Source organism: Pinus tabuliformis, chromosome 6 (assembly GCF_031772625.1).
Source record: "Pinus tabuliformis cultivar Carrire ecotype Pingquan chromosome 6, CPIR1, whole genome shotgun sequence".
NCBI lineage: Eukaryota > Viridiplantae > Streptophyta > Pinopsida > Pinales > Pinaceae > Pinus > Pinus tabuliformis.
Window position 1 is genome coordinate 1,202,292,581 of NC_142292.1, and position 20,164 is coordinate 1,202,312,744.

General features: G+C 38.5%; 1 protein-coding gene across 1 annotated transcript in view; it reads right to left on the reverse strand.

Moving 5' to 3' along the window:
- Positions 1-734: 734 nt before the first annotated feature.
- LOC149263041 (uncharacterized) overlaps positions 735-20,164 on the reverse strand; it is a 115,682-nt gene continuing 96,252 nt past the window's right edge. The window contains exons 5-6 of the mRNA XM_089425667.1: positions 1,328-1,645; positions 735-1,179 (exon numbers count right to left, since the gene is read on the reverse strand). Coding sequence (XP_089281793.1) covers positions 1,025-1,179; positions 1,328-1,645 — 473 coding nt within the window. The 3' untranslated portion in view covers positions 735-1,024. The remainder of the gene's footprint in view (positions 1,180-1,327; positions 1,646-20,164) is intronic.

Consider the following 20,164-nt stretch of genomic DNA (forward strand, 5'->3'; position numbering starts at 1 on the left):
AAATGGACTGTTAGCATTAAATTTGAGTGTGCCTTGAGTCCATTTTGTGTAGTGGCAAGGATGATCTATATCTGCTAGAGATGTTCTTCTCAACTTCTGCTGTAAATTAGGATATCATCCAGATAAGTACAACAAATTTGCTATGCAGAGGCTGACAAATGTCATTAATGTACCACTAAAAGTTGTTACAGCATTAATCAACCCAAAAGGCATGACTAAACATTCATTAAAGTATTTTTGCAGTTAAAGTAATCTTAAACTTGTGGACACACTTATCAGAGGAATCAATTTTGATTGTAGATGCGTAGCTTGATTTCAAACGACAACCTTGCAGACACTTGTAAGTTATAGTAAAATATAACATTAAAATTTTAGTCAATCTTTGAATTCACGCCAAGTTGAGATAAATATCTGCACTTAGAGATCCTACTGTAAACATTTTGATGATAAAACGTTCACAAGACAAAAAGCATCTTGCATTCTAACACAACAATATTTATTCCATTTCTCAAACACTAAGAACTAACCCACTTGACTTAAAAAAAAAAAATCAAGTTGAATGTATACAATTTCATCGAGAAATAAACCTTCCAGTCCGAACAAACATTCAGGTGAAAGTGAGGCAACATGTTAGCAGAATATGTTGTACTAATCCCTGTTAGTTGGCATGCATCCAATTGTTCGTCATAAAGCCAAATATTAAATAAACTGATTAAATAATGAAAAAAAGGTACTAGAAGAAATCAGAAGACTGAAATCATTTATAATTAAGCCCATCATCTTACCATAAGGTATACACTAGCTTTCTATTCATTGCTGCATTTGTGCTAGCGGCACAAAGGCCACCTTAGTTGCTTCCATTTCAGATGCTTTTGCTTTAAAATGTTCTGAGATTTCTTTGAATTCTAGACAATATAACTTTATTTTATCACATGCTATCGAACCTTTTTAAGTATCTAAAAGCCTGTGTAGAAGAAATTAAAGCTGACAAAAATTTCGTTATGCGAGACTACATACAGTGGAATCAATGTTTGCAAGTATCCACACGACTCTTGTGCAGCTGAAACGCTGGATTTACCCAGGTTCCACAGCTGCACTGGATACCTGACCAGTTGAAGTAACCTAAACGCGCTTCGCATCCAATGCAGGAGAGTTTTCCTTCAATTGCACCTTCTTCAACTGAATACGAAGTGAAAACACGCATGAAATTGGATTTAAGTTCCACAAAGCAAACAGATTTAATTTAGCTTCATCAACAAAAATAATTTATGCAAGTGTATTGTAAAGCACAAATTAAAATGGCACTACTATGATACAGAAAATTTACCTGTGGTCATCCATTGCAGAGGCTCCACAAATATGGATGAGCATTCAGGTTCAAGATATTCATCGAAAAATGGACCACTTCTATTTTTCCTTCTAAAACAAGTCTCACCTTCACCTGGAAAATGAGTGACAACATTCTCTTCTGATGCAACTACTCTCCGACATTTTTTGCAGCGATAAATGGTACCAAGATTCTCATGGTCAGGAGCTTCCTGGGAAGTGGAGGTATCAAAATGAAATGATGGAATTGAAGCAGGCAGACCAGGATCGGCTTCAAACTTGGAGCTGTCAATTCTTTCTCCTCTGCCATATGCTTCCCCTTTGTCAACAAGGTATAGTTTCAAGAACAGCTCAATGTAGAGAAGAGAAAGTTTTCAAGTAACAATAATGTTTAATTAAGGAAACGAGCTTTCAACAAGAAAAACACAAGCAAGAAAAATAAGATTACAACTATTCTACATCCGCTGAACCCTAGTGGAGAAGCACTAGAATAAAAGGAGAAAATTGGGAAGAATAAAATCATTTATTTGACATGAGAAAACATAGCAGCTTGAAGTGCAAACAATGTTAAATATAAATAATCGCTACATGACTTATTTGTAATTATAAGAATTATAGCTACAGCAAAGAGATCACGTTTAGCTTTCCCAAATATTTTTAGTAGTATTCCATATGTAACCATGATTTTCTGAAACGAGGGGATGACTCCTCTATCTTGACAAATAGCAATAAGAAATATGGCAGCGTGAAGAGCTTACTCTTCATTTTTCCATGTATCTCAAGCTGAGAATGATGGCAGAATGGGCAGAGAAGTTTAACAACTACAATATTTAAACAAAGGCTAAACTATCATATGTTAGAACTGTAAGAAGACAACAACCACTCACTCTCCTCAACAGCCTGTCATGCACGACGAAAACTATTAAACTAATGACACAAGATCTTCAGCAAAATAATCTTGAAGATTGCATTCTGCAAAATGCCAAGAAATAAACTGGAGATAAGCCACCAGAAGATCAATGCAAAGGCCATGCTTTGGTTGCTATTTCTTCCTCACCTAATGCATGGACTTTAGATTCTAGAGTCTCAACATCATATGGCTGCTTCACAAGATAATTTCTCCTCTTTGGAACTGTTACCCCTCATGTCAGTAGGAGTACATACAAATCTTCGTAGCATATTTCCTCGGCATTTAAAGCCCAAGGTCATAAATCAAAAGCCTTGTAACAATCATGCAAGGCCCTATATTAGATGTCCTAGACTTTTTGGTTGAACTATTGTCAATTCCTTTGGGTTCATCTCAGGCTCCTTTCATCCTAAAAGGATTGGAGGGCCTTGGATAGGCATATTTGAAGACTCATGGTTTTAGAGGAACCAGATTTTGTAGGGGCGATCCCCTGTGTATTGGCCAGTGCAACCTGCATCAAGGTGCCCCTATGTCTTCCCACATATTTATGTCTATAGAGTCTATATGTGGCCTTGGAATTGGTGCAGCATTCCTCAAACATCTCTCACACATGGCAATCCCACAATAAGAACTTTTCATGTTCCTCGAGGCAGTTCACATTTCCCAATGCAAGTGCTCCCAGAATGTCAAAAAGTCAACTTGGTCCCATTTTGTTCAGCTTAATGAGAGCAGGTGGTCAAAGGTGGTCAAACAGGTATTACTAGTTTCCAGGTGGCAGAATTTAGTTGGTGTTGGACAGTTTGAGGCATGCATTACGTCAAAATGGTCTACAAAAGAAGAACAAAACTGAAGTCTCAAAGTCCTCAGATTCCTCAAGGCATTAAAGAACCAGCACAATTGCATGATGACATGCACATGATAATGATGTTGTGGCAACACTAGGCAAGAAAGGGAAAATTGAAGGCGTGCCCAATTCTAATCAGGGCAAGTTTCGACAAACCTATGTGGCAGAATGGTCAAAATCATCAAGGCATTGGATATCCAGAGCACAGGTTGCTAGTCAAGTTTACTAAAGAGGAAAAGTCAAGAAACTAGTTGTTTTGAAAGTCAACTAGCCATTTGAAGGGTCAAATTAGTTGTTGGAGGTATCTTAGACCAAGAAGTTAAGGAAAGGACCATCTACTAGCCGTTATAAAGTCAAAGAATTAACTCAAGGACTTGTTGCCACCTCGCTTGCACACCTAGGTTAATGTGGGAAATATCCTCATCCCCACAAGGTGTGTTCTTGGTGGCAAACTCAAAAAAGGAGTTGTCACCTAATCCCAACTCTCTCCGTTAAATCTCCCTCCTAGTTAAGCTAAGGGGGGCGGTCCGTAAAAAGGTTAATGAAGTGAAATGTGAGGTTCTAAGAGACTAAGGTTAATGGAAATTTTATCAAAGATAACTTGAATTCAGAATCTGAACAATCAAGTAAACATATATTTGCAATATTCAATGATTCATTCAAAAGATAAATAACATAGATAACATAGACCAGTACTTAAACAAATAATTGTTCAAAGTAAATGACAAATACTTGCTCAAATGGGAATTCAAAGTACAATGATAAGAAATCCTGCAAAACCAAAGTTAGATCAAGATGAGTAAATAAAATCACTTACAAAATATAGATGGAGATTGTGCTTGTAAAGGAAATGTTCAAGTAGAAAGAGATAATGACATCAACTAACAATGAGCCAAATTATCATTGAAATGACAAGTACATTAAATAACAAAATTGCAAGTAAAAATTGAAATGCTCACACGGTAAATTGATTAAGATGATGTGCAAAACTAACTAATGTGAAATGCAATTATCTTAGTTAATTTTAAACTATATGCTTGTTAAATTTTCTGATTGTTCTATGTTGTATCAGTTACTTTAACCCAATTTACTTTTTCATTAACAATGCATCCAATTATTAGCAGTATAATCAATCATAAACGTAACTAAAGAAAGAAAAATATATGCAGTGACAAAGAAGACAACAGCACAAGTTCAACCATAAGAGACAGCAGATTGGTCCAAGACCAAGGAAAAACCCCACAAGGGGGACCCCTTTCAAATCTTCTTCTTTAATAGATCGTCATAAAAAGATTCAGCAAAGTACAATGAGCTTAATACATATGTTTGCAGCGGATACCAATAAATCAAAACTACATATCTATAGATCTGTATAACAACAGAGGGAAACCCATATCCACCAGATCACTGAAGTCAACTGAAGCCAAGATGTCAAACCCTAGATATGAACCCTGGACACTCTCATCAAAACTGTCTGTGTGCGTCTGAAACTCCCTGGACGCTCTTTCGGACACTGTGTGAGGGCGCATGTGACTGCTAGGACACTCTCGGAAGACACTTTGCATGTGTCTGGGGCCAAACACACCAAAAACCCTTAGACACTCCCTTACAGTTGTTGTGCATACGTCTGAGATGGCTTGGACGCTCTCAGGACCACTTTGTGCGAGCGTCCGGGACTAATGCAGCCCAATCTGACCACGAACCCCTAGACGCTCTCATAAGCCTGTCTACCAGCGTCTAGGGATCTCTGGACGTTGTCTTGTCCACTTTGTGCTAGCGTCCAAGGACTAAAATGCCTTGTTCTATGCCAGCGTCCAAAACCCAGAAAACCCTAACTCGGAGCGAAACTCACGCCTACAATTTCGGACCCTTATGCGGACTCCTTCTGTCGAACTTGTGCGAACCAAGAAAAAAGAGAAGAATAGAAAATGACTTGATCAATTTGTTGAAATGAACTTGAGGTCGCTTCTATTTATAGGCTTTCCTGAGGGTTTACTTGGGGTTAAGGTTGACCCAAGCAGTTACACATGTGGTTAGGGCCGACCCATTCCATAATCTATGTATGAATAAAACAATTCAACACTTAACTTCTGCTTGACCAAATTAGGTGATCTTTAGGTCGATTTTGGTCCTCTCGAAAAAGAGGAATTTAATGCAAGCATTATCTTGGTCATTTGAACTGTCCAATGTGGAATTTGACCCTAGTTGGAAATATTAAAACTCCCTCTCAACTAGGAAGAATTCCACCTGCCAATATCTTGTCACGTTATTGTAAAACTTTGACTGTCTCTTCTCAACTCTATCTGCTGAAACTTTCTTGGATCTAGAAGAAGAAGAATCGGGGAGCAATAGCTTCCACCCATACCGAGCAATAGGATAACTCATCACACATGGGAGTACACCCTCAACCCTGGAATCTCATCGAGGAGCTTACCCTCAACCCGAAATCCTATTGCCTACCGATCTTCCCAAAAATGACTCTTAGTAGTCATGTGGTAGAACACTTGCATCATAATCGCCTTGGGTTGTACACCCCCAAGTACACTCTCAACTCATTGGCCAAATGAGGAGCGGTATTCCCAACAAGCCCTGCTTGTGCGTATGATGCCAACTAGCGTATACTCTACAAAGAACAGATAAGGGAGTAGAACCCTCAACCCTATGGGTAACAGATAGGGGAGTACCCTATTGTCCAAAGATCCCTCAACCCCAAGAGCCCTTTATCTCGATTCCTCACCCTAGGAGCTCAAACAGGGTAGGAAGAGTTGGCACAGTGTCCTCGATCAGCACTGCCCCTTATCAGGAGGAGCCACATCCATTAGTCCAAGATTCTCTCTGAAAACCAAGAACTTTCCTTTTGGTAATGCCTTGGTGAGAATATTGGCAATTTGTTCATTTGTCGACATGTGATGGAGCCTGACAACTCCTCTCTGCACCATGTCTCGAATAAAGTGATATCGAATCTCAATATGCTTGGACTTGTCATGAAACACGAGATTTTCTGCTAAACAGATTCCACTCTTGTTGTCGCAGTATATCACTGTAGTATCTAGGACATGCTCAAATAGCTCTCCAAAGAGATTTCTCAACCAGACTGCATCGCAACTAACCATGCTAGCAACAATGTATTTTGCTTCGATGGTGCTCAATTCTACAGACTTTTGTTTCCTGGTCATCCAAGATATCATGGCAGATCCAAGGCTAAAACAACATCCAGATGTACTCTTCCTATCGATAACATTTCTGGCCCAGTCAACATCAGTGTATCCATGAAGTTGAACATCTCTAGCAGAATATCTTAGGCCAAGTGTGATCGACCCATGAAAATATCTCAATATGTGCTTGGCAGCTATCAATGTGTGTGGCGGGGCTTGGTCATGAATTGACTCAATGTGTTTACTGCATAGCATATGTCTAGACGGGTGTTCACAAGGAACATCAGAGCCCCAATCAGTTGTCTATACTTGGATGGATTTTCCAAGGTTGGTCCTGCAGCATCTCCACATAACTTCTTGAAGTTCATTTCCATTGGTGTAACCATGGATTTGCATTCAGTCATTTCAAATATTTCCAACAGCTTCACAATGTATTTTCCTTGTGAAAGGAAAATCTCACCAGGCCTTTGCCACACCTCAAGGCCTAAAAAGTAGTGCATGAGACCAAGGTCTTTCATCTCAAATTCAGAGGCTAGCTTCCTCTTACACTCAATCATCAGAGGCTCACTACCTGTCAAGAATAGATCGTCAACATATAAAACCAAAATCAATGGCATACCTTGGACTACCTTGAAGTAGAGGTTGGGATCGACATTGCTTCTTGTGAATCCCAGCTTCACTAAGTAACTATCAATGCGTGCATACCAAGCTCGAGGAGCTTGCTTCAAACCATACAATGCCTTCTTCAACCTGCAAACATGTGTTCTTCGATCTTCCACTTCAAATCCTTGTGGTTGTTCAACATATACTTCTTCCTATAACATGCCATGAAGGAATGCGGTCTTTACATCCATCTGATGAAGAGTCCATCCCTGACTCGCAGCAAGGGAAACTATAGAACGGATGGTTGTATATCGAGCCACGGGAGCAAATATGTCATCATAATCTTCTCCCTCTTTCTAAGAGAATCCTCAAGCTATGAACCTTGCTTTGTATTTCTCAATGTTGCCATTAATTCCATGTTTGATCTTGAATAGCCACTTTGAAGACACATCAGACTTCCATTTCAGTCTAGGTAAGACATCCCATACATCATTTTTCATAATTGATTCATATTTCTCAACCATAGCATCCTACCAAACTTGTTCTTTTACAGCTTCTTCGAATGAGGATGGTTCAGCTTGAACCATAGTGCCCATAGCTGCAACATATCGTCGATACCTGCATGGTTTCTTCCTTTCTCTGAATGATCTACGAATGGGGACATTTCTTTCAGTGTCCTGTAAACTATCATGAAGCCAAAGTGGTATTTTCCTAGTAGGAGGATCACTTGGAGGAGGATCTAACGGATCCATAAGTGCCATGGGATCATCAAGCATATCGGACTCGAGCATAGACAAACCATCTAGAATATCCCAGTCATCATTCTCTTCCTTGGGAGGTGGAGGAAGATATCTTGTTTTTCCAACTGTTACATCTTCATCGAATGTTACGTCCCTGCTAATTTCGACCTTCCTCTGACCAGGAATATATATTCTATACGCTTTCGAATTTTCACAATAACCCACAAACATACCTTTCCTTCCTCTAGCTTCCAATTTGTTCCTTTTATCCTTCGACACATGAAAATATATGAGGCATCCAAATACACGAAGATGGCTAATATTAGGCTTGATACTTGTGAATATTTCTTCGGGGGTCTTGTTTTCTAATGCTTGATGAAGCACCCTATTTTGAACATACAAAGCAGTAGATGTAGCTTCAACTCAAAGGAACTTTGGTACCTTTTGATCGTGGAGCATAGCACGGGCAGCTTCTAATATAGACTTGTTCTTCCTTTCAACTAGACCATTATGTTCAGGAGTATATGGCACAATTGTTTCTTTCTTGATCCCTTCTTTCTTGCAAAATGCTATGAATTCTTTTGACATGTATTCCCCTCCATTGTCGGATCTAAAGACTTTGATTTTCTTTCCTAATTGATTTTCAATCAAGGCTTTGAATTCCTTGAATATTTCAAAGGCTTCATCCTTGTGCTTAAGATAGTATATCCATGTCTTTCTTGAGAAGTCGTCAATAAAGGTGATGTAGTAGAGATGACCACCAATAGAATGTACAGGCATCGAACCACATATATCAGAATGGATGAGATGGAGGATGTCATTTTTCTTGTTCTTACTAGACGGAAATGGCCCCCTTGTTTTCTTTCCACTTGCACAACCTAGACAAACTCCATCATGATGAGCTTGAACATCGGGAATACGTGAGACCAATTTCTTCAACTTTGGAAGTGCATCATAGTGTAGGTGAGTCAATTTGCAGTGCCATAACTCGCTCAAGTGATTGGTATTATGAACCAGTGCTAGAAGAGGTCTTCTAGTGACTATAGAGTCCTTCAAATATCGATCCTAATGTGAATGCATCACTCATAGGTGAATCGGTAGGCCAAGTCAAAACTTTACCTTTGATGAAGGCAACCCTCATCCCTTTGTCTTCCAATGCGGATATAGATACCAAATTCTCCATTAATCTAGGTACATACATAACATCGTGCAGTAGAACTAATTCCCCAGAATTCAACTGAATTTGACGGACCCAAAGTCTTTCACAAGATGAGTGGTGTTGTCTCCAAGAATGATCTTCAGCTTAGTCTCCCTCTACCAGATTAGAGAGGACTTCCTTGTATCCAAAGAAATGAGGAGTGGCCCCACTATCAACCAACCTTCCCACGAATCCGGCAAAGAAGAACTAGTATGAGCAAAAATAAGAATGTATTCAAATTTATTTACAACATTACTTTCATACCTGAGAGCCCTTGACTTCTTTTGAGGACGATTTTCTTCACGGTCGCTTGAGGAGTCTCTTCTTCTTCGTTCATATCTTCTACCATAGTTCTTTCTTTGATAGTCTTTTCTTCTTTTGTTATTTTAGTTGCTTCTAGTGTTGTAACGTGGTCTTTTGCTCCTCTCGGGACAGTCACGAGCACAACGACCTGTCTTGTGGCAATTGAAGCATTCAATATGAGATAACGATTTGTCATTCCTTCCTTTTTTATTTTGAGAAGGAGGTTTCCTTGATAGACCTCCTTTTGCCTTCTTCCTTTTGTCATGAGTGATATATGCAGTGGGCTCTCCCTCTTCATGCTTTTGAATCCTTCCTCTTGCTATCATCCTTGATTTTTCTTGAGTGAGCTTCCCAACAATTTCATCAAATGTCAAAAAGACATTACTGTTGCTAATTGTAGTAATGAAGGTTTCCCAAATAGGAGAGAGACCTCTAAGAGTCACAAATACTAGCTCCCCGTCAAGCACATTTTCTCCAACTCTCTGCAATTGATCCTCATGATGTAGGATTGAAAGGCTTCTCCTTTGTTCATCTTAGTTTCCTTGAGTTGATCTTTCAAGGTGATTATCTCATTCAAGTTGTTGATTTCATACATGTCGGCTATCTTGTTATACATATCTTTAGACTTCCTTAAATTCCCAACATATGCATATAAATGATCTTGTAAACCGGCAGCTATAATTTGCTTTGCTTTGGACCCACCTTTCTTGTACCTGTTCTTGAGGGAAGCATAAGCATTTTCTAGAGGCTCGGGCATCCTTCCTTAGATGTATTCCAACACATCATTGTTGTCAGCTATGATCTCCAATCTGACTTTCCATGCGGCAAAGTTTGATGCATCACCCAACTTTTCATGCTCCTTGAAGGTAGATGACGACATCTTGACCTTCACTGGGCAATCTGCTTTCTAAAAGAGAGGGCTTCAATGCTTGTTTTCTTTTGGGTTTGTCCTTCACCTCAGCTCTGATTCCATGTTAAATTTTCTGACTGTTCTATGTTGTGTCAGTTACTTTAGCCCAATTTACTTTTTCATTAACAATGCATCCAATTATTAGCAATATAATCAATAATAAACGTAACTGAAGAAAGAACAATATATGTAGTGACAAAGAAGACAACAGCACAACCATAAGAGACAGTAGATTGGTCCAAGACCACGGAAAAACCCCACAAGGGGGAACCCTTTCAAATCTTCTTTAATAGATCGTCATAAAAAGATTTCAGCAGAGAGTACAATGAGCTTAATACATATGTTCGCAGCAGATACCAATAAATCAGATCTACAAATCTATACAACAGCAAAGAGAAACCCAGATCCACCAGATCACTGAAGTCATCTGAAGCCAAGATGCCAAACCCTAGACCTAAACCTTGGACACTCTCATCAAAATTGTCTGTGTGTGTCCAAAACTCCCTGGACGCTCTCTCAGACAGTGTGTGAGGGCATCTATGACTGCTCGAACACTTTCAAGAAGACTCTGTGCGTGCATCCAGGGTGCAAAAAGCCCTTGGACGCTCCCTTACAGTTGTTGCGTGTGCGTCCGGGATGGCATGGACGCTCTCAGGACCACTCTGTGCGAGCGTTTGGGGACTAATGCAACCCGATCAGGCTCTGAACCCCTGGACGCTCTCAGAAGCCTGTATGCTAGTGTCTAGGGCTCTCTAGACGATGTCTTGTCCACTCTATGCCAGCGTCCAGGACCTAGAAAACCCTAACTCAGAGCGAACCTACGAACTCCTTTCGTCAAACCTGTACGAACCAAGACAAAAGAGAAGAATACAAAATGGCTTGATCAATGTGTTGAAATGAACTTGAGGTCGCTTCTATTTCTACGCTTTCACGAGGTTTTACTTGGGGTTAAGGTTGACCCAAGCAGTTACACATGTGGTTAGGGCCAACCCATTCCATAATGTATGTATGAATAAAATAATTCAAAACTTAAATTCCACTTGACCAAATTAGGTGATCTTTAGGTTGATTTTGGTCCTCTCGAAAAGAGGAATTTAATGCAAGCATTATCTCGATCATTTGAATTATCCAATGTGAAATTTGACCCTAGTTGCAAAAATTAACAATTCCTATCCTAAATGAGAATTTTCCTTTCAAGTTCTTGCCAAGGGGTAAAGATTGGGGTGACTTGCAAAGAAAAGGGACTAAGGAGGCACTAATCTGTCGTTAATGATGTCCTTCCCCTAATCCTTACAAATCATGTTTGTCGTCGTTGTTACAAGGGGACAAAGCCACCTTCATAACTGCATGGTCACGCACTTTACCTTACTCCATACCAAATGGAAGAAATTTTCAAGGAAAACTTGGCCCTATGTTGTCTATACAACCAAGCTTATGCTTAGAGGTAAGTTTTAGAGATGCAAATTAGTAATAAAATGCCTAAATGAGATGCTTGAGTGAATGTTATTGCTTCCAAAGAAAAGTATTGATATCAATGCTTAAAAATAAGAGGTAATGCTCAAGTAAATGGTACCAATATCTTCAATGGAAAAGTGAAAGTGAAAATTAGCTCAATGTAGCTCCACAAGTTCCAAATAAATTGCCTGCAAGTAAATGAAATAGATGCCAAATTGCTTCAAATGAAATGACACAAGAATGTTTTAAGAGACATCAACAATAATCCAAATGCCACATAAGTTGACAATAATATGATGCATTCAAGAGACTTATGGAACCAGGTAGATGGGTAAATAAACTAATCTAGACTTGCCAAATAGATGTAAAGTACCTACTTGCTCAAAAGAAATATCGCATGTGTTGTAGTAAGTTGCACAATGCAAATACTTAAGAAATGAGAAATGGAAAACTAAACTTTGCAATAAAAAACGTAGATGTGAATGTTCTGTTAAGAGACTAATCATGCATGGATGAGATTAGCAAAAGAGAATTAGATAAATTAACCTAAAGAAATTAGTCCACCCACAAGCAAAGATCCTCCCTCTAAATGGGGAGAAGGGATACCATGGGAAAATTCTCAAGCTCCCTCCCAAGAAAATTAACCCTTTATTAAAGAGAAAATACAATGATGAGCCTTCTTTTGTATGTGAGAGAAAGACCTCAAGATTTGGGGACTTTTTTCCAATAAAATTCAACTTCTAAGCACTAGGATCCCTCCTTTTGGAAATAGGAACAAGCTCCTTCACAAGAAAATTAACCTTTTATTAAAGAGAAAATACAATGATGAGCATTATTTTGTATGTGAGAGAAAGGCCTCAATACTTGGGCACGTTTTTCCAATCAAATTCAACTTCTAAGCACTAGGATCCCTCCTTTGGGAAAAAGGAACAAATTTTTACAAAGGGATATGGCTACAAGATGCCAATGATCCTTTCTTATAAACTTGGAAACTTGTGACAGAATTCAGTCCCAAAAACTGCGGCCTTCAAATGCCAAGAAAAATGTGCAAGGAGGAGAGGGTAAGCCTCCCTCGAGCCCACGATTAGCTAAGGATAAGAGGCAGCCTTTGGGACCTTTTGGGCAGCAACAAATGAGGCTGCAAACAGTCACAACGAAAGCTGCAAATTCTATGCCAATAGGTCCTACAAAAGTGTGTTAGATGTCTCAAAAAAGTGATCTTTCAAGCTGCCACGAAAAAGAGTGAGTAAGGCTGCAAAACAAATCAAGAGTTAGCTGAAAAATTAGTCAAGAAAACGAAATGTATATACAATATGATATACAAGGGCCAAGCTAAAGAGTATGAGTAAACTCTCATCTTTGCTTAGCCATCATTAAACTCTTGAATAGTAAATTTCAACAATGCAGCACAATATTTTTTGAGAAAATAATTTAAACTTAAATAACTTGACTTGTACACAAGCTATGGCTAACACCCTTGCAAGAAAGTTCTCAAGATTAGACTATGAGGTTCAAAGAACAAATGAGAGTTCCTTCAAGAGCATATCAAGTGTGCGTTGGTCTCTCCAAAGACTTCCCCTCACGCTTGATCATTGATTCACCAAAAGAATTTCCTTCTACACAACTCAAACAAGGATTAGCTCCACATATAGATTTGAAAAATATGCAGTGAAAAAAGGGGCCTAGAGATTTATGTGAAATAAACTAGGACTATCTAAATCTAGAGCAAATATTTTAAATCATGTATTGATGCAAGATAGTTTTACACCCATACATCTCTAAATCATATGGAAGCGTGAAATAGATAACACATGTAAAAGGAAAATAAGCACAATTAATAAACAAAACTTCGTACCATGCTCAACGAGGAAGAACTTCTCATGAATGAAACCCCAAATTCTTTATTGATATTGAAAGTGTACAAAGTAGCATAGCTTCCACAGGCACAAGAGTTCACCTCAAGAATACAAAGTGAGAGCCCAAAGCTCATTTAAATAGAAAAATGGGAGCAAATCCCAAGAGAGACACCATGTGACAAGTGCGATTGGAGATAATCCCAAGGGAGGCAAATCAAATCCATGTGTAGAGTAGCTATGACACGTGCAATCAAGCCAATCGAACTCCTCAAGTGTGGCAGTGTATCTTCAACCTAGAAATGTGAGTTCCCCATGTGCAAGATAGGTGGATGCCAAGTGTGAACCATGAGGGAGCCAACTCCCATCGAATCTCAACCACCAAGCTAGGAAATGACGCATCTCAACCTTCCCATGTGTAGAGTTGCCAATCAAGGAATGTGTGGGCCTCTCTTGATGTTACGTGGAGCTTGAACTAAAGTGTCGTTGCCACATATGGATGATAAGCTGAAGTGAAGTAAAGACATGTCTGCCCAGTCAACCAACAAAATTTGTCCAAGAAATCCTGCACCTCTCCTTATAATGGGCAAAAGTGAGCATGTTGTGTTGCAAGCCCTGTCTATGTACTCTTGGAGAGGGATGCTGCCTGAAAATGTTGCAGCTTCACTGGTTGCCACTACATCTGTTTGCACCTCATCAATGGGTAGACCCAAAGATCAATGCACTGCCATCTCCCTCATTTGATAGGAAACTCCACTCTCCTCCACCCCACCAATCTCCTACAAAACTGTCCTTCCAGACTTCAACACCTCTCGAGGACAAGTGTCTGTAAATACTGCCACTCGACTAGTTGTCTGTACATCTGTCTGCTCCTCGTCAATGGTTGACCCCAAGGGTGGTTGCTCATCCTCCTCCATCACAGGCTCAATATGATCCTCCAACTAGCTCTCCACAAAAGGCTCATCATGCATATTGTGTATAACATCCTCCTCAGCTAGCTCATGCTCCTCTATGTGCTCCCCATCCTGAAACATCACTGGTGACTCATCACCTTGAATGTCTGCCATAGGATCCACTGACAGCTCATCATACACAACGAGATATAAATCTGGCCTGCTGTCAATCAGAGTCTGTATGCAAAAGTTATGCCACTCATAAGTTGACCTTCCTGTTTTCACACCTATAGTTTGGGAGAATGTTGCGTCAGCCCCCATTATTCATGGAAAAGGGAATAGCCATGTGATTATGATGTAAGAGACTCTAGAAGAGTCTATATTGTAACTCTAGTTAAGAGCTAATGTAGTCAAAATTAACCACTAGTAGGCTATCGGGCTGCGTTATTATCCAGTGAAATATCCACGGCAATTTACGAATCAAAGACCCTGATAAGGTTTGTAAAGAAAGGAGACCCTTGACATATGAAGTCTTGGAGATGTGTTTATGAATGTGCAGGATGTTGATGTTGCAAGCAAGCAAGATGTCTTGATGAAAGGCTATCACAAAAGGTAACTTTGATTTGATGTTCATTTTCTATTTTTCAACAACATTTGGATGGGTTGAAACTTGATACAGGGCTACCAAAAGAGAGTTGTAGATATCACCTACAACTAGCACTTATGTGATAGGTGTCGAAGAATGTAACTAGTCTTCATAAATGTATTTGAGTCATTATGTAATATACTTGTCAAAAGAATGAAAAAAGAAAAAATTTATTATTATTACAATGACTTATTAAAGCATGGGTTTCATGCTTGGGTCATCTTTTATTAGTCAAAGTCTCCATTGTGGACTCCTAGGATTTATATTGAATCACTAGAGTCATTGAACATTTTATGAGATCCTTGTTGGGCTTTTGAATCATGTAAAAAGATTTATTATTGAGTCAAATTAGGTATTGGACACCTCCACACCAAGTCGGCCTCAAACAAGGCAATTCGACCTCACCTCAAGCCAAATATACAAGCAGATCGAATTCATTTGAAGCATTCACTCTCTCTCACACAAGTTCGATATCTAGAAGAAAGGGTTGGAAAAGTATGAAGTAGGAAAGGAGGCTTAAAGGAGTGTGAAGTTGGGAAAAGAAGAAGAAAAAGAGAAAATCGAAATTTTGGGCTATCTATCACTCTCTCGTGTGGATTCCTCTAGGAGATCGAAGTCTTTCTTGTCAAGTCGAAATTGTTGCTACTGTTGCTGCTACCATTTGCTGGGTCAAAGTGTTGTTGTTGCAAGGTCAAAGTTGTTGGAAGTGGAGGTTGACTTGGTGGTTGGAGGAGGTTTGTGTCTAGGTTGAAGAGTCTCAAGAAAACTATTGAAGGAAGAGATTTTGACTAGGTTTTTCCCTGGTAGAGTGCCTACATCTTGTGTCTTGAGTTTTTGTGATCTCCATACACACATAATTTGGTAATTGCTTGATGAAAGATAATATAACAAAGAAGTAAAAGAAGTCAACATAATTCACAAGTAATTATCAAGAAAGAGAAATCTAACCCTAACTCTACTAGCATTGATTTCTCAACATGGTATCAGAGATAAGGTCAAGGAAGATTGAATATCACTTCATTGGCTTGAAGGAAATGGGTACTCCCTCTATGATAAGTTATATGAGAATGGGATTCAATACTGCAAGAAGTTGGATCAAGAATATCTTCTACTACTTATTCAACAAGGTCAAAAGTCAAGGGTTCTTGGTTGCACTTACAGGTTCACTTAATGATGATAATGCATGGATTATTGACAGTGGATCATCAAGGCATATGACAGGGAAGAGTAAACAACTTCACACTCTATCAAAGGAACCATCTTCTCATGCAGTGGAATTAGGAGACAACAACAGTTATGTTGTTAATGGCCTGAGATCAACATCATTGAAGCTAAAGAATGGAGATAAGGTGAAGAAGGATGAAAAAGGCAGTTTAAAGATCTATTGAAAGGAATCTAAGGAACCTCAAGAAGTTGATCAAAGGATCATTTAAGGAGACTTATAAGAAAAGAAGCTTACTATCTTCAAGGACAAGGTCTAACACAATAAAGGGAGAGAACAAATTAGAAGGAGCATCCAATTACAATGCTTGGAAGAAAAGGATAAATCTCATCCTCGAAGAGAATAAAGTCTTGGATCTAGTAAAAGGAAAAGTGAAGAAGTCTACAGAGAATTCAAGATAGAATGCTACAATTGTCATAATATGGGTCACTATAGAAGTGATTGTCCTAATAATCCTAGGAATAAAAGAGGGGCAGGGATCAAGCAAACTTTGCTAAAGAAGTTTCACCAAAGAAGAACAAGATGGAAGGACCTAAAGTCAAAGACCTATTTGCTAGGAGTACTTAGGGACTCTATCCCTTGCATATCCTTCTACTCTAAGTTTTGAAATGCTTTCCTTTTTTGATTTCTACGTTTAACATGCTTTGGAAAAATATTTTTTGAATTGTTTTGATAAAGCTATAGGTATCCCTCGAGATTGGATTGAAAGGGAACCCTCACCATTTTCCAAAGATAAGTATCTCACTCCTTGTGTTGTCTTTTTTATATTTGGTTGCATTTTCTTATCCAAGATGTATTTGTATTAAGATGCTAATAACATTTCGTCTATATTTTTCCTTGTCTAAGAAAGGATTGCTAAATGTTGAAGGGTTATAAAGAAGACCTCACAAGACAAAGCATTGGAATTACAAGGTTTGTTAAGAAACAAAGGTATGCTTTAAACCACAAACATTGTTCTCTTCATGATAAAGGTATATTCATTAGTTTTGAAAATTTATTCTACATTACTAACATTATTGTGTCTAGATCTCTTGAATCATAAAGATTCTTGATCAGGTGATTCATCATTAAGATAAATCTACCCTCCTCATATCTTTGATTATTCTTGTGGAACCCTAAAAAGGTTCTTTGTAAAACCCTAACTTAAGGGTATGTCAATGATAATGTGTGAAACCCTAAGGGTTATTGTTGAAGTCTAAAGAAAATGTTTGATGCTTTGATGATGTCATGTTTGGGGTTTTGGTATGGTTATAAAAAACCCTAACTTGTTAGGGTTGAATGGTGATGTCTAAAATCCCAAACCTTTGAAGTATTGGTAAATTAGGGTTTGTTGTGTTATGTATTAAAACCCTAGATCATTAGGGTTTTGTAGGGTGTACAAGCAAGACCCTTACAATGTCCTAGAAATGAAATCCTAGGTATATATTTGTCCGATCAAAACCCTAGTCTAATCAAGTTTGTTATATGTCTAACTTTAATATATTGATATTTGTGTCATTGGGTTTGACTAACACATGTTATGATATGCTTGTGCATGATGATGGAATCCTAGATATATGTGTTGACCTAATTATTGATGGTCATAAGTCTTAGGGTTTGGAACTAAGCCCTAGTCGAAGTTTGATTCTCTAGGATGATAGTGTTTGTGAATTCTAGGGTTTTGTAACTAAACCTTAGTAGAAGTTCAAATCTCTAATATATGATGACAATGTGATAATTTGAGATTTATGAAAGATTGTTGAAATCTGAAATTGAGTTGTGATTGGTTTTTGATGACTCATGTATGAAATCTAGGATCTTGCACTAAATCCTAGTGAAAGTCTAACATGAGTGCTAAAGTTGTTAAATGCATTTGTTTGAAATGCTTCTAGGGTTTGCAATATATTGTAGTAAGGTATGTCATGCCTCTGGAAGAAATATTGAAGCCCTAGATATAATGAAGGTTGTTATCTTGATTGAGGTACTCAAAGTCTTGATGATGAAATCTAGAGTTTATGACAAAACCCTAGCATGTAGTTGAAGTATAAAAGTATGTGTTTCTTGTTGTTTGTGAACCTAACTAAGTTTAGGTATTTGATGTATAAAGTCTAATGCTTCCATTATTGTATGATTCTGAAATAGTTAACTTCATGCTTCTATAGATTTGGTTGTACTTGCTATCTAAGTTATGCAGGTACATAATCTTCAAGATGGTGAAGATGTTCGTAAGTAAAGTTGATATGATAAGCATGATGAAGAAAGTTATATGAATGATGATGGTCATAAGAAGGATGGAAGCCATGAAAGATTCTCCGATGTCGTAGAAAAGAAGTTGAGCTCCCTAAGTTAAGAGGGAGCTTGGATGAAAGGAATCTCCCTAGTTGAGAGGGAGGGCATATCATAGTCACGATGGACACCTTGAAAGAAGAAATTGTAGAATACATTTTGAGGGATTGCTAAGATAAGAAAAGCATTATCTGTTTGTAGAATATGTTGTTGCATGTGAAGTAGGAAAGGAAGATGTATGATTGAGGAATCTTCTGTCATGATTCGTTTGAACGTTTGAACGTCCTACTGTGATCAATTAAGAAGCAACATCTAATTGTCTGAAAGACCCCGGGGGTTTGTGTTTACTTATGTACATTTGAATGTTTGTTACTGATTGGGTTTGTGTTTGTACAAGTAAATATCTCAAGAGGTTTGATAGCATGTTGGTTACACAAGAGAGAATTGTTATCGATATGTTTGATGATTGATCAGGGAAGATTTGCTACCGATTGGAATTATCGAGAGTGTTGAGGCTTTGTGTGTGAGACACATTGCCTGGGAGGACATCTGACTGGCAATAGGTGTTGATGTCTAGATCCCGAAGTAGGGAGGGTAGCGTTGGTCATAGAGCTCTAACCTCGAATATGCACCTGGATCCCTGGGTTGATGGTTAGCAAGTAAGCCTGATGGTACCTATACTGGTTAGAAGTTGAGCTCCCTAAGTTAAGAGGGAGCTTGGATGAAAGGAATCTCCCTAGTTGAGAGGGAGGGCATATCATAGTCATGATGGACACCTTGAAAGAAGAAATTGGAGAATGCATTTTGAGGGGTTGCTAAGATAAGAAAAGCATGATCTGTTTGTAGAATATGTTGTTGCATGTGACGTAGGAAAGGAATATGTATGATTGAGGAATCTTCTGTCAAGATTCATTTGAAAGTCCTACTATGATAAATTGAGAAGCAACATCTAGTTGTCTGAAAGACCCCAAAGGTTTGTGTTTACTTATGTACATTTAAAAGTTTGTTATTGATTGGGGTTGTGTTTGTATAGGTAAATATCTCAAGAGGTTTGATAGCATGTTGGTTACACAAGAGAGAATTGTTACCTATATGTTTGATCGGGGAAGATTTTCTCCGATTGGAATTAGCAAGAGTGTTGAGGCTTTGTGTGTGAGACACATTGCCTGGGAGGACATCCGACAAGCACTATGTGTTGATCTCTAGATCCCAAAGTAGGGAGGGTGGCGTTGGTCATAGAACTCTGACCTCGGATACGCAACTGGATCCCTGGGTTGATGTTTAGCAAGTAAGCTTGATGGTACCTATACTGGTTGAAAGCTTTAGTGCATCTTAGTCCCACCTAGCTAGATTGCCCTGGTTAGGAATCTAGTCCATGGCATCGTGAGTGCCTAAACTGTTGGAGGACCTTGGATAGATTGCCTTGCTCAAGAATCTAGTCCATGCATTGCAGTGCCTAAACTCTTCATAGTTCATATGTTTTGAGATCTTCCTTGTACTTGTATATGTTATTATGAATACCTTCCTAGTTAAGAGGAAGTGTCGAAGAATGTAACTAGGTTTGGTCTTCATAAATGTATTTGAATCATTATGTAATATACTTGTCAAAAGAATGAAAAAGAAATTTTTTATTATTATTACAATGACATATTAAAGCATGGGTTTCATGCATAGGTCATCTTTTATTAGTCAAAGTCCCCATTATGGACTCCTAGGATTTATATTGAGTCACTAGAGTCATTGTACGTTTTATGAGACCCTTCTTTGGCTTTTGAATCATGTAAAAAGATTTATTATTTAGTCAAATTAGGTATTGGACACCCCCACACCAAGTCGACCTCAAG